The sequence below is a fragment of the Pseudophryne corroboree genome, chromosome 12, assembly GCF_028390025.1.
Source record: "Pseudophryne corroboree isolate aPseCor3 chromosome 12, aPseCor3.hap2, whole genome shotgun sequence".
In the NCBI taxonomy this organism is placed as follows: domain Eukaryota; kingdom Metazoa; phylum Chordata; class Amphibia; order Anura; family Myobatrachidae; genus Pseudophryne; species Pseudophryne corroboree.
This window is the reverse complement of record NC_086455.1, coordinates 119,793,545-119,808,697: the sequence shown is the minus strand read 5'-3', so window position 1 is coordinate 119,808,697 and position 15,153 is coordinate 119,793,545. Positions and strand designations below refer to the sequence as shown.

Sequence of the window (15,153 nt, the reverse complement as noted above, 5' to 3'; positions counted from 1 at the left end):
TAAGTTATGTAACTCCAGGTGTTATTTGGGGACATTCATGATTCATGCCATAGAATGAAAATGACAACACTATATTTCACATTTTGACATACCCTGTTTGGATAATACCTACTGCTTCTCTGATTCATTGCACTCTTCCATTCAGATTACTTTACACATTTAGATATTTTAATATTTAACAATATTGGAAATATGTTTTACTATTATAATGCAACAAAGTGGGTTTGCAATGCACCATTATTTCAGTCAAGCAAAATGGCTCTATGCAACTGTAAGTGGAGGATTCTCCAGAAAGTGGGGCCAATTCAGTAAGGGTTGTAAAAATTACAAATTTGCAAAAATTGCGAGCAATCGCAAAATTGCGAAAGCACGCCCAAACGGAAAAACTGCAACACTAATTTAATGTTACAAAAAGAAGGTGGGCTTGTGAAATGTGCAAATATTGCGAAGACCTAAAAAAGTACGCATTATTTGCGTATGAATTTACAATTTTATGCATTGTTTGCTCACATGTTTCTGATGTTGCAATTTTTGCAAATAACTGTGGGGGTCATTCCGAGTTGATCGCTAGCTGCCGTTGTTCGCAGCACAGCGATCAGGCTAAAAATCGGCATTTCTGCGCATGCGTATGGGCCGCAGTACGCACGCGCGAAGTACTTTCACACAAAACCATGCAGTTTTACACAAGGGCGAGCGTCGCTTTTCTGTCGCTCTGTTGATCGGTGAGTGATTGACAGGAAGTGGGTGTTTCTGGGTGGTAACTGTCCGTTTTCAGGGAGTGTGCTAAAAAAACGCAGGCGTGACAGGTAAAAATGCAGGCATGCCTGGGGAAACGGGGGAGTGGCTGGCCGAACGCAGGGCGTGTTTGTGACGTCAAAGCAGGAACTAAACTGACTGAAGTGATCGCAAGGTAGGAGTAGGTTTGGAGCTGCTCAAAAACTACATGAAAATTTTTTCAAGCAGTTCTGCTAACCTTTCGGTCGCACTTCTGCTAAGCTAAGCTACACTCCCAGGGGGCGGCGGCCTAGCGTGTGCACTGCTGATAAAAGCAGATAGCGAGCGATCAACTCGGAATGAGGGCCTGTGTTTTAACCTCAAATATTGCACAAACTACTTTTTGGACCAATATAGCAATATAAAAAAAAATCAAATAAAAAATAACCAAATGTATGTGGGTATGTTTTGTTAATAAAAAAACGTGTTGGTTGCTTAAAAAGCATTAACAAACTGTTAGGAAGCTAAAAGACATTAAGCAGATCCTACAAAACAAAATGCTTGGAAATGTTAATTAACGTTTGCTTTTAAAAAATAGTGTAGTTGTCAAACCTCTATTGTTAGTAAGTGTAAAAACAATTAGGTTCCTAACATATATTTTATAAATAAACATGTGTTACAGAGTTTAAAGCTCCCTTACATGTTTAGAAGTTTCAATACAGCTGCATTGTGGTCTGCAGTGTGAGCTTCTTCAGCTGGGTGTACTGAAGCAATGATTGCAGTATACATCGAACATTCTACAACTGAGGTCAGCTTGTGCAGATTTTAAGGTACACCTGTAGTCACTCAGAAACAAACTGCACACGATAAATGTGCGATCAGTTGTATGCACCGCCCACCGGACATTAGTATATGCCCACAACACGCCTCGGCTCGTAGTTTTTGTGAGTCCAGCCCTTTAGTACGCCCCCTACACGCCTACTTTTCATTGTGTATTAGCAGTTTTTGCTTCGTCTCAGAAGTTGCATTTTTTCCCCTCAGTTTTTGTAGTATATGGTGCAGATTTTGCGATTTTCCGCATTTTCTGCAATTTTTGCTGCTTTGCGATCCTTGCTGAAGTAGGCCCAGTGAACATAAAGTCCCGGGCATCACACTGATTTAATTTTTTTTCCTTTTAAAGTCCATACTTGCCTACCTGACCCTCTCCATGAGGGAGAAAATGCTCTGTTCCTGGACTTTCCTGGTAATGTATGATTGCCATCATCTGTGGTGAAACACATTTCTTATCAATTAACTAGCTCACCACAGGTGATGGCAATCATACATTACCAGGAAAGTCCAGGAACAGAGTATTTTCTCCCTCATGGAGAGGGTCAGGTAGGCAAGTATGTTTTAAACTGGTCTGTCAACAAATTGTTGTTATATGAAAACTTAATTGCTTAGTAGCAATGCCTTACGCTAAAACTTAAGACCCACAAAAATCTTGGTATTTTGGAGAAGTACCTTATATACTCGAGTATAAGTCGCCCCGAATATAAGCCGAGGCACCTAATTTTACCACAAAAACCTAGGAAAACTTATTGACTCGAGTATAAGCCTAGGGTGGGAAATGCAGCTCTAGCCGTACACAGCAATCATACTGCCAGATATGCCCCCACAGTGCCAGATATGCCCTCATAGTGCCAGATATGCCCCCACAGTGCCAGATATGCCATCACACTGCCAGATATACCCCCACAGTGCCAGATATGCCCTCATACTTCCAGATATGCCCCCACAGTGCCAGATATGCCCTCACAGTGCCAGATATTCCCTCACAGTGCCAGATATGCCCTCACAGTGCCAGATATTCCCTCACAGTGCCAGATATGCCCTCATAGTGCCAGATATGCCCCCACAGTGCCAGATATGCCCTCATACTGCCAGATATGCCCCCACAGTGCCAGATATGCCCTCATACTGCCAGATATTCCCCCACAGTGCCAGATATGGTCTCATAGTGCCAGATATGCACCCACAGTGCCAGATATGCCCTCATAGTGCCAGATATGCCCCCACAGTGCCAGATATGCCCTCATAGTGCCAGATATGCCCCCACAGTGCCAGATATGCCCTCATACTGCCAGATATGCCCCCTCAGTGCCAAATATGCCCCCCCCCAAGTGCCAAATATGCTCCCCCCAAGTGCCAGGTATAACTTACCCCCCCACCGCTCCCGCGCTGTTTTGTGAAGGAGGGACACGGAGGGCACAGCGCGCGCCTCTCCTGTGTCCCTCCTGCGTCTCCGGCGGCCGCAGCGGGTCTGTTAAATGAAGTGCCGGTTCGTGAGCCAATCAGAGCTCACGAACGGGTACTTCATTTAATAGACCCGCCGCTGCCGCCGGAGACGCAGGAGGGACACAGGAGAGGCGCGCGCTGTGCCCTCCGTGTCCCTCCTTCCCACTGACTCGAGTATAAGCCGAGGGGACTTTTTCAGCAGAAAAAAAAGTGCTGAAAAAGTCTGCAAACGCTTGGGAATGCCTGCGTTTTTCCAAACACTCCCAGAAAACGGTCAGTTGCCACCCACAAACGCCTTCTTCCTGTCAATCACCTTGCAATCGCCCGTGCGAATGGATTCTTCGCACAAACCCATCGCAGAGCAACAAACCGCTTTGTACCCCTGTGACGCTCCTGCGCATTGCGGTGCATACACATGCGCAGTTCTGACCTGATCACAGTGGTGCAAAAAACGCTAGCGAGCGATCAGGTCTGAATTAGGTGCAGAGCTTCAAGATAGCACTGGGACCTTTTAGTTAAAGGTGAAGACAGAGCCGGCCCTAACCAATATGATGCCCTAGGCAAGATTTTGGCTGATGCCCCCTAGCACCACTGCTAGTTCTGCAGGACATGCCTGGCACGAGTCAGCTGGCAGCTCTGCTAACGTTGGGGCGCCTTTTGTTTATGAAAATGCGTCTTATTTGCATTACTATGTGGCTAGGATGCACAAACAGCTTTTGCTGATTAAAATGATATGCAGCATGCCTATATTCTGTGTGCGACTGCCGCTGTATCTGCATACGAAATGCTACATTACAGTGATTTCCAGGAATACACTGCAACGTAGCATTTTGTATGCAGATACAGCCTCAGTTACACACAGAATATAGGCATGCCACATATCATTTTAATCAGCACAAGCTGCTGGTGAAGAAGACAATTTTTACCAGTGGCATTGGAGGCCCTTACGCTAGAAGTAGACTAGGCCTTTAATTTAATAAAAAAGCAGGCCTTTAAACTAAAAATGGAACAGATGCTTAATTTGGAGAGGAGTCAAATCCTTAAACTACAAATGGAAATGATTTCAGCTGCCCTTCAGCTACTGGTGAAGCACGTCCATACGGTATACAGTGGATAAGAAATAGAGCAAACCATTAAGATAGAGATGGAGCACGCCCACTTTTCCCATCAATACTTTTCCTGTTTGTATAAATAGTATGACATCCATAAATATCATCATTGCCACTTTGTTGTGAAAACATTTTATAATTAAGACACAGTGGAGGGAATTCAATTGCTATCACCGCTTGATCTCCCGTCTAAAGTGATGAGGAGATCACAGGGGCAATATTCAATTCATGCTGGCTATTGTGCCCATTAGTATCGGGTATAGCGGCATTAAGCAGCTAAACCCAAATAGATGAATTGGCGTGATCACGAAAAGTGCCTTTTGGGTGCCCAAACAGGTCACTTCCACATTTCAGCTCGCCACCCTGGCGCAGCAGGAGAGACAGAAGTAACAACTGAATATCTCCATCGGATGCACAGGAGAGACAGCTGCCGATGCTTACAATTGAATTCCCCCTATGTATAAAATATCAAAGGGTTAAATGTCCAGACTACACAAATGAACTACAGGAATGAAGACCTCTTAAAATCTGGATATGTTCTTGAGGTAAATGACATGGATCAGTCAAGGAGTAATCGATAGAGCAATACTTTACTGATTCCTAGACTGCTATTACATCAGTTATGTGCTAAAAATAGAAATGATGATGGTCTGAATAACAGAAATGTGTAGGTAAGTGCATGGAGTAGCTATGAGATAATATCTACTAACCAGTGTACATAGGTTCCGACAGAGGACTCAAAGTCTGGTCTTCCCAGAAGTCTGTGTCTTGTGATCCCTCCTGTTGTCCAGAACTGCTTTCTATTCTTCCTGGTGCAATACAAAAATATATACATACAAGCTTATACTTGCCTACATGTTAGAACTCAGCATGACAGTTTTAGAAATTATAAGAGAAGAAATCGATAGCTCACCATGAAAAGGTAGCATTCTTAGATTAGGTAGTCCCATGCAAAAATATATTTCTGTAATTCAATGTTTTGCCCGAACAGTTATCACACGTGACATGAGAAATCCACAAGTCTTACCGGAATGAAAGCAGTCAGTGAAGAAAGTGATGTTATCCACAAGGATGTGGGAGAACGTATTCCAGCCCCATGTGGCCATCAACTGCATGTGAAATCTGTTGGAATACAGCACAATGAAATCTCCAAGAGTGACACAAGTGATGGAACTTTATTGCTGATGCATGGAGCTGCCCCTTTCTGAAGCTGAAGTGCAGGAGGAGTCTAGCAGAGCCGGCCTTAGGCATAGGCAAAATAAGGCAAATGCCTAGGGCATTTGGTATGCTTAGGGGCACCAGCAGCTTCTGCTGATTAAAATGATATGCGGCATGCCTATATTCTGTGTGTGACCGCGGCTGTATCTGCATACGAAATGTTACGTTGCAGTGTATTCCTGGAAATCACTGTAATGTAGCATTTCGTATGCAGATACAGCCGCAGTCGCACACAGAATATAGGCATGCTGCATATCATTTTAATCAGCGGAAGCTGCTTGTTCATCCTAGCCACACAGTAATGCAAATAAGATGCATTTCCATAAACAAAAGGCGCCCAACGTTAGCAGAGCTGCTAGCTGACTCATGCCAGGCATCTCTTGCAGAACTAGCGGCGGTGCTAGGGGGCACCAACCAAAATCTTGCCTAGGGCATCATATTGGTTAGGGCCGGCTCTGGAGTCTAGGATGCACAGTATAAAGAGCTGTGCGTTGCCTGTCTAATGCTGCAGACTAAAAAGACCAGGAGCCATATGCTGCTAGCCCTGGTATTCTGGAGGTGCCTTATTCCCTCTCTAAGCTCCCTCCCCTGGCCATCCGCAGATGAACATTTCAGTTGCCTCCATGAGTTACACCACTGTGCTGACATCTATGCCTTCTACTATGGTCCACCTTTGAGTACCTATTAATTTTTCTTCTGGAGTGATAGTAGGCCTCATAACAGAAATGCTTGTTTCCTGTGTTTTCTGCTACACAAGTGATTCACTTTGTAGTGTGTCAATCTACTTGCAAGTACGCAATCTAATCACTTTCTATGAACTTCAGTCAATTAATCTCCTCCATGGATGATCAATCACGGATTCTGAAATCCTGAGGTTATTCTGGCCTGGAAATGGTCATTAAAATTGAAAACACCGAAATATATATATATTTTTTTTACGGTGGGTGAGTAATCTCATGATTAATTAGACTGACCACATAAATTCACATAAAGTGGCATCAAGTTTTCTTAAGCGAGAAATCTTATGAGATACAATTGCAGAAATGTTTTTGCCATGATATTCCCGTGAAGAAAGAAATAAAGCTTGTCAGGATTTCTGTACTATTGCCTACCTTGAAAACTTGTACACAGCTATTCCACTTTTGTTTTCATTTTTTAAAATAGAAGTGTTTAAATTGGTAGTGTTTAGCATGATTTCCTATTCTTTAAGAATCTAAGGACTTAAATTGAAGGAATATTGTCATGACCCAAAATACATTTTCAATGGATTTCCAACAATTTTTAAGGTATTCTTAATACAGTAGTTGTACAAATTACTATTGAGACCAGCAGCAGTCACTCTCATCTGTATGATCTGCAATTGGATTTGAGATCATACAGATTTATTTATTTATTTATTTATTACCAGTTATTTATATAGCGCACACATATTCCGCAGCGCTGTACAGAGAATATTTGGCCATTCACATCAGTCCCTGCCCCAGTGGAGCTTACAATCTATATTCCCTACCACATGTACAAGCACACACATACACGCTAGGGTTAATTTTGTAAGGAGCCAATTAACCTACCAGTATATTTTTGGATTGTGGGAGGAAACCGGAGTACCCGGAGGAAACCCACGCAAGTACGGGGAGAATATACAAACTCCACACAGTTAGGGCCGTAGTGGGAATAGAACCCATGACCTCAGTGCTGTGAGGCAGTAATGCTAACCATTACACCATCCGTACCGCCCAATAAGACTGACTGCTGCTGGTCTGAATAGTAATTTGGACAACTATTAAGAAGACCTTAATATTTATTTGAAATCCATTGAAGATTTATTTTGGGTCATGACGATATGCCTTCAACTTAAGTCCTTAGATTCCTAAAGAATACGAAATCATGCTAAACACTACCAATTAGTACAATCTAAATAAGCTTCATATATGCTTCTAGTATAATTAATTGATATGGTGTTGTCATCTGAGAATAAGAAATATTCCTGATACTACAATTTGAAAGTTCATTAGTTTGACAACCAACACCCCTGAAGAAGTCGCCACAGACGAAACGCTTTGGGTGAAACTTATTTTTCGATATTGATGTTTTTACTTGCATTTTATAAATAAAATATTTTATATTTTGGGTGTGATATATATAAGGTGTCATTAGAGTATCCTCAGTTCATATTCACAATAGTAATACCTATTGAACTAGAGCGCTCCTCAAAAATAACCATTTACACACACACACACACACACACACACACACACACACACACACACACACACACACACACACACACATATTTTTTTTTTATATAATATGACCAATCACAAACCTGTTCTTGAACTGTGGAACCTTGAGAGTCACAGAAGACCACACATCCCTTTGCGTTACATCTGTTTGCCACAATATATCTGAGCTCCTCAATGTGTTTTCTTCCTGGGCAAACACTGCTAGAGACCCGTTGAAGATGCCATATATAAGGAATTTAAAAGTGAACTAAAAACAAGAAAATAATCATTTGCCCACATTAATTCACCATATTATCTCCAGCTTTATTAACTGGAAGCGTTACAGGGATAGGACATACCTGACAGACTCTGTTGGGCAACATGGGGGGTATACTGGCACTGTACACACTTGCAGTGCTGTCGTTGCGCTCGCTTTTTATTAGCAGGTACAGAAAATGTCCTGTAGGAAAAAACAACATTATAAAGTCTTTGGGAATCATAAAAACTCTTATCTGGGAAAGGGGAATTACTGCCTCTCTTGGCCAATCAGAACAAATGTAACATGACACAAGATCTAGGTTTCACCTACACATCCATGTAGGGGATCTAATCAAAGGAACTTAGCAACTGTCTATGAACCAGTGACATCCTAGCGAATTTATAAACTGTACTCATGAATATTTGTACAGTCCACAGTATGACTACCACCATTGTACTATATATGTACCATAGACAGTTCAAGCAGACAGCATGTTAGATTATGAGCTTTTATGTATTTTAAATGTGTTACTACAAAAAGTTGTTTAGCGCATTTAGACACCTTGGGCCAGATTCTGATTCACATGCGAAGTGGGCGCCTCTGCGGTTGTATTGTGGGCTGCGCTGCCCCTATACTGTACATTCGCCGCTTGTGAGAGCAGCAGTCATTACTATAATCACACATTGCACCAACTCTATCTAGGCTTCTAGAAATCCATTTAAAATTGACAGAGCTCTGCATACGCTCCCCTCTGAATAGGCCTCAATTCCGTCTACTCGCCCACACCCGACAACACCCCATGCCGCCCAGTTACATGGAGATCTGCCTGATACCCTGAGATACATGAGTACATCTCGCTCGACTCAGTGCAAAAAATCACAGGTGTGGCTAGTTTGTGTGTGACTGTGAATCAGGCCATTGTGAATACTGGGAATGTGCACATTTTATTGAGCACTTAAGATAATTGCTCTCACTTTTGGGTAGTTTTTGAACATTTCCTGTAACACAGAGTTACATAATGCCATACGCTTGGGAAAATATGATGTACACAACAGGGGCACTGTAAGTCACTTATTTATGTGTCTCAACGCTCACAAGATCTGGTTGTTTGAAACTGGGAAACCATATTGGCAATAGCGTATGTACAAACTTGTCAATGACAATAAGGGGATCCAGATAATACCCCTTTTCCACTGCCTTGAAAACTCAGGTTTTGGCTCAGTGGAAAAAGGGTTAATCTGGGTCCAGTGACTCAGAATCCAATCCGGGTTGGTCCCGAGAAGGTCCCAGGTTAAGTGGCAGTGTAAATGGGTAAACCGGGTCATCTGACCGGACTCCTGTTTACAGCATGGGGAGATCCATGGAGACGCTGCTTCCTGCAGCACTAGCACGGACCCAGGGGCGTGGTCAGTGACATAAGGGGGCGGAGCCAGAGTCCCTACTGGGGCTGATGCTACTCCTGAGACTCCATACGCTACTGCACCCATGTGTAGTATAAAAAGCTCTGACCCAGGAATAATCTGGGTCAGAGCTGTGGTGGAAAGGGTTCAGTCCTGGGTCTGACCCAGTTTGGAACGGTGTTACAAATCTCAGGTCAGACCTGGAACTTAGTTGGAAAATGGGTAAAAGTATGAAATGCAACCAGTGTGCAAACATCATAATACAATTGCTTCATTATTTTTGACATATTAACATTTTAATTTGTAACAGGAGTAATCTTCATACAAACCAATGTGCAAGATCTGCAGTGGCGCTTGCAGCAGGGAGTACCCAGAAACCCCCCCCCCCCAAAAGGGACCACATTTTCTTTTACCTCAACCACGGTCTGACGGCCAGCAATTGTATGCCGCAATATGCAGGTCTGCCAGGAGGGTGCGTAGACAATATGATGTGTTCTCATAGAACTGCGTCATATTGGCTCTGTCCCCTCTCGGCCACTCCATGGATTGTGGCGTATAACCATGAGGGGGCGGGGCTACAATTGCTAAACCCATTATGCCATGGGGGGGCTTAATAATTATTGAAAAGTGCCTCGGCCCAGTCTCGCATTAATAACCTCCTGAGGTGTTCTCTTCTCTCATGGCAGTCTCTAAAAATAAATGTGTGTATTTGTCTATCTATATGACTGTGTATATGTGTTTTGTGTGTATGTGTGTATTTGTTCTATGTGTGTGTATATGTACAGTATATGTGTGAAAGCGATGTTAATGTTAATATTAAGGAGAATGCTTCCCCACTACACGTCTGGTAGAATTATAGTACAGGTGGCAAAAGTATAAAGGAAATACTGCTAGTAGCGTACAAAATTATATATATGTATGTGTATGTGTGTATATATGTATGTGTTCTATGTGTGTATACACTGTATGTATGTCCATATGTGTTCTGTTTATGTATATGCACAAGCTCCTGTGCACATAGAAGGGACCCCCCATACACACACACACACACACACACACACACACACACACACACACACACACACACATACACACACACACACACACACACACATACACACAAATTCTGCGTTTTCCCCTATTCTGTATTACGTATATCAGAATTAATTGGACCAGTCCATTAATTAAGACATAATTACTATGAATTGAATGAGAAGGAAATAGTTCGAACTGGCCAATTCTTTAAGACATGATTCTTCAATAAATAACCTCTCAAAAATATAACAAGTTATCTGTATTACCCTCAGGGACGTGCAGTCAGGGGAGACAGGGGAGGCAGTGCTATTTTTGACATTCAATCACGCTTATATAAGTCAGCGCGAGGCAGCGGCGCGTCAGTCCGACGGCGGAGGAGGAGCAGTGAAGAGCTCCTGAAGAAAGAAGACGGCGGAAGTCCTCGATTGGTGGCGGCTATGCAAAAGAGCTTAGCAGCCGCCGCCCACCAGGTGAAGACGCCGGAGGAAGTCGTCGGAAGCCCTGGGGAGGCGGTGCCCCCCTATGTGAAGACGCTTGTAGCCCTGGGGAAGGCGGCGGCCATGCAAAAGAGCTTAAAGGCCGCCGCCTCCCAGGTGAAGACGCCGGAGGAAGACGTCGGAAGCCCTGGGGAGGCGGCGCCCCCCTATGTGAAGACGCTTGTAGCCCTGGGGAGGCGGCGCCCCCCCCCCCCCAGGTGAAGACGCCGGAAGCCCTGGGAAGGTGGCGGCCATGCAAAAGAGCTTTAAGGCCGCCACCCCCTGGTTAAGACCCAGTCTAATAAAACTTTTTTTTTTGACAGTGTGGTGTTTTATTTTAATATTTTCTTTACAGGTGGACTATAGGTGCCAGCAGGCCCTTTATATCTGGGCATGCTGGCACTTGTGGTTCTCCAAGTGCCAGCATGCTGGGGCAGGCTTGCTGGGACCTGTAGGCCATCTGTAAAGAACAATATTAACATACAATGAACCCCGCACCCACCGCCACCAGGGGTGCGGGGTATAGCACTGGGCTATCAGCCTAGTACTGGTTGTTGCTCGGGAGGGGGGACCCCATTTTAATTTTTGGGGTCCTCACTTTCCGAGGAATTCCAGCCCTGGGCTGACTGGCTTGGGGGGTGATTAATGTTATGGCAGGGGGACCCCACACTGAGTGTCTCCCCTGCTATGGCATTATCCCCCCTGGCCGGTTCTGCCTGGTGCTGGTTTTAGTGATGTGTGGGGGACTACACTAGTTTTTTTTTTTTCCCTCTATGGGGGAGGGGGGGGGTGGCTGCTAGCTGGCAGTGCCTCCCCAGCCAGTGACCTCACCGCATGTCACTGATTACGCTGGGCAGTAGTTTGATCCAACACTCCTATAGCTGTACTGATTATAGAGACATGATGGTTCAATATGTTAAAATTCCCCAAATTAGTTTCACTGATTACTAAGACGTGAATTGATTTAAGTTGATTAATAAGTATGTACTTTGATTATAATTAATGGACTTTTTGGAGTTATGTGCTTCATTAAATGTTTTCTTCAGATGCACTTAGCTCATTAAGGCACAATTTATTCAAAGCATGCAAGACCTGTTCCACTTATTTTTCAAGATCATGTCGTCTTTGTAATTGTTATACAGACAAATTGTGGTACTGGACTTTTTTTTTTTTTAAACTCTTTATTAAAGCATCACATCACACTACACACATCGAGTACAGTGGTACGCCATAGATCTGTACATATGTAAAAGCAAGTCTGTGTCTGCATTGGTCCACAGCATTACACATGATTGTAGATCTGAACATTCCCCATGTACATATCCCACTCACATCTTCATTTGATCCACACAATATTCGTGAGTTTCCTTCTAACACGAAGGAGGAGCCCAGAGTCTGAGGGGGGATCAGTGCCCCTAAAAGTCTACTCATTGGGATTTCCCAACAGCAACCTAGTCTCATACCATTCCGTATTTTTAAGGGAGTCTCTAATCATCCTTTGAAAGTCTATGGGGAAAGTAGCCACATAACTTTCCAAAGTATCAAAAAAATTTGAGGCCCTGCCCTTTATATAAGTTGTTTCCGACCAATCAATCTGAAAAATATTATGCAATTTCCCTTTAAAAAGAGCTAGAGAAGGGGGATCAGGAAGGATCCATGTCTGTAAGATAGTCTTGCAGGCTGCTGCGCTAATAGCCAATAACAACTTCCTACTACCTTTGGTGACCCTCTGCCCATGGGGATAATCCCACAAAATTACCCATTCCACAGTAAGAGGCAGATAGTTTACTAATGCTCCATGGCATAGCATCAATCCTGTAACCAGAAGGTGCAGAACAAGTGACTGTGTCCAGAAGCAGTGACATAGATCTGCTTCTGGTGTATGACTCTAATGACATTCACCCAGAGCGGACATACGTGCCAAATGTTGTCTGTGGGGCTAGGAATATGCTCCATGAAATATTTTCAAGAGTATTTCTTGATACTGTACAGAGGAGAGTAGGCAACATGACTTTATTACAATTTTAAGCAAAAATTCACAGTAGACCATCGGAAAATCTGACATCCATTGCTGCATACCCGACTGAACAAGTGAGTGGTCTGTAGGTAGCCACTACCGTCTATAGTGCATGGATATTGATTTCCTATTGTCCTTGTGGAGACCTCAACAGACAGTCTAGGTCATTGGACCAATCTGCCTCTGAAAACAAAGCAATCACTGATCCAGCAGAATGCTGCATCTGTAAATATGCCAATGGGTATCGTGGAAGTATCTGGAAATTTTGTTTGGCTTGTGTAAACGGTAACGATTTTTTGGATGGCGAATCAACTATACAACTAGAGATGAGCGGGTTCGGTTTTACTCAGATTTACTCGGTTATACCCGAATCTCCTTATTGGCTATCGGATGTCATGCGTTTTGGATAACCAATAAGAAAAATCCATAAAATAAGAAATGGTGATAATTCTGGCGTAAAGAACCGAGTAAATCTGAACCCGCTCATCTCTATATACAACCAACATCCCGAAGTCCCTCTTGTTAAAATGCGGTGAAAGGAAAGGTTTCCCTCCATGCTGGAACTCACTATTTTCCAGGAAAGTAAGAAAAAAGGATTTTTGAGCATTCAGGTTACTAGCACGCCTAATTATATGCCAGAAGTTGTATACCTACCACAGGAACGGATTGTCCTTAACCCTCTGATCAATCTTAAGCCCTGTACACACGGGGAGATGTGTGCTGAGTGATCTAGCACAGACTGTTCAGCACATATCTCTCTCCCACTCAGCACACAGCGTGATATGTGCTGAGCGAGGGGGGCGCTCATTTCATCCAGCGGTGAAATAAGTGATCTAACTAGATTTAGCATGCATTCCAAATCTAGAGTCAGCGATAGCGACGCGCAGGGCCAAAATGGGGGCGGCGTCACATGCAGCCGTCACGATCAGAAACATGACGGCGGGCCTCTTGGGTCACGAACCGGTCACTCACCACTGCAGGTTCTGGGGTCCGTCCGTTGCCGGCGCGGTTGCTCGCGGTGCTGTGCGGCCATTTGGGGACGCGGCGGGGTCGGTGGCAGAGGTGATGCAGGTTCTGGGAGTCAGAGTGCAGGGACCTAATGGCCGGAGGCGCCTCTGTATGTCTGCAGTATAGGATGTGGCCATGTTGGAGACCAAATGCCGCACCTGTGAGCACCTGTGGGTAAGTGTTAGCCAATCTCGTGCTTGTGCTGCCTATAAGTAAACTGGGATTATTTCACTGTTGGCCAGTGCTTTGTTGTAGCTACTCTGTACCCTAGCTCTGTGCTCTCCCTGTGGATTTCTGTGTGATTTCAGTGGTCCTGATATCACCTCTGCTCCCAGAGGTCTGCCTGCAGCCTTCACCGCAAGTGATCCACCAGCTCTCTGCTGTGCTGTCAGTCAATCGCTCTTCAAGTGGCAACAAGTGGATTCCCAAAGTCCCGTGAAAGGTTACCCTGTTCGTTGAGTGACTGCCTGCTATAATCACACAGCCTGTGGAAGTTTCTACTTAATCCTGGTCCTCGTTTATTCATCTATCAGTTAACTCATTCCTCACCGTTGTCTACTGCTGCAACTCTTCACTGTGTTTCAAGTATAATCTTCACAACCTGCAAGTACTTCTTTAGGTATTGTATCTTCGTTTTTGCATCATTCAAAGACAATTCTTTACAGTTCTCCAGTTCAGCCTTTAAGTGTCAGTAACAAGTCTTCACAGTTATTCATCTTTGTCTACAATATCCAGTTAACACTTCTTACAGTTTGGCACTAATCATTGCTTCATATCGGACAATTCTTCACTAATCTTTAGGCACGTTTTGTCTTATTCATATGAACATTTCTTCACTGCATCTTTAATACAGATCCTGCTTATCTTTATGCAATTCATTGCAGTACGTCAGTTTATATATGGTGTCTGATAATTGTCATTTAACTCCTTACTGGAATTGTAGCTTTCTAATAAATATTTGAAACGGAACTTTCTTTGTCCTCCCTGTATTCACCATACTCCGGCACCAACACCTTTGGTTGGTCCAAGGTTAACGGATTCACAAAATCAGTCGGTCCTGACATATTGCGATCACAGTTTCTTCTTGATGAAGGGGGGGAGGTGGCATCAGCATGCTGGGTAGCCTTGCCCTGCAATGGGCGTCCCCCAGCATGCAAACAAAAGGATTACAAATTCTGCTAATTAGCAGAATTTGCAATCCTTACTGAATTAGGCCCAAAGATTGCAATAAATACAACAGGCGTGGGACAATTGACATTTTAATTAGATTGGCTCTGCCAAAGTAAGAGAGCAACAAGTGATTCCACTCCTCCAACTAAGTCAGATGAGATTGCCTCTTTAATATTAACCAGGGCCGGCTCCAGGCATGTTCGGCTAGAGCGGCCGCGCGGGGCGCCACTCTTACAGGGCGCCGCACG

At 43.9% G+C, this 15,153-nt stretch overlaps 1 protein-coding gene across 1 annotated transcript in view; it reads right to left on the bottom strand.

Annotated features, from left to right (window-relative positions):
* The window catches only part of LTK (leukocyte receptor tyrosine kinase), a 307,777-nt gene that overhangs the window by 201,715 nt on the left and 90,909 nt on the right, over nt 1-15,153 (bottom strand). The window contains exons 5-8 of the mRNA XM_063947926.1: nt 7,900-8,000; nt 7,645-7,808; nt 5,128-5,222; nt 4,811-4,909 (exon numbers count right to left, since the gene is read on the bottom strand). Of these exons, the coding sequence (XP_063803996.1) occupies nt 4,811-4,909; nt 5,128-5,222; nt 7,645-7,808; nt 7,900-8,000 (459 nt within the window). The remainder of the gene's footprint in view (nt 1-4,810; nt 4,910-5,127; nt 5,223-7,644; nt 7,809-7,899; nt 8,001-15,153) is intronic.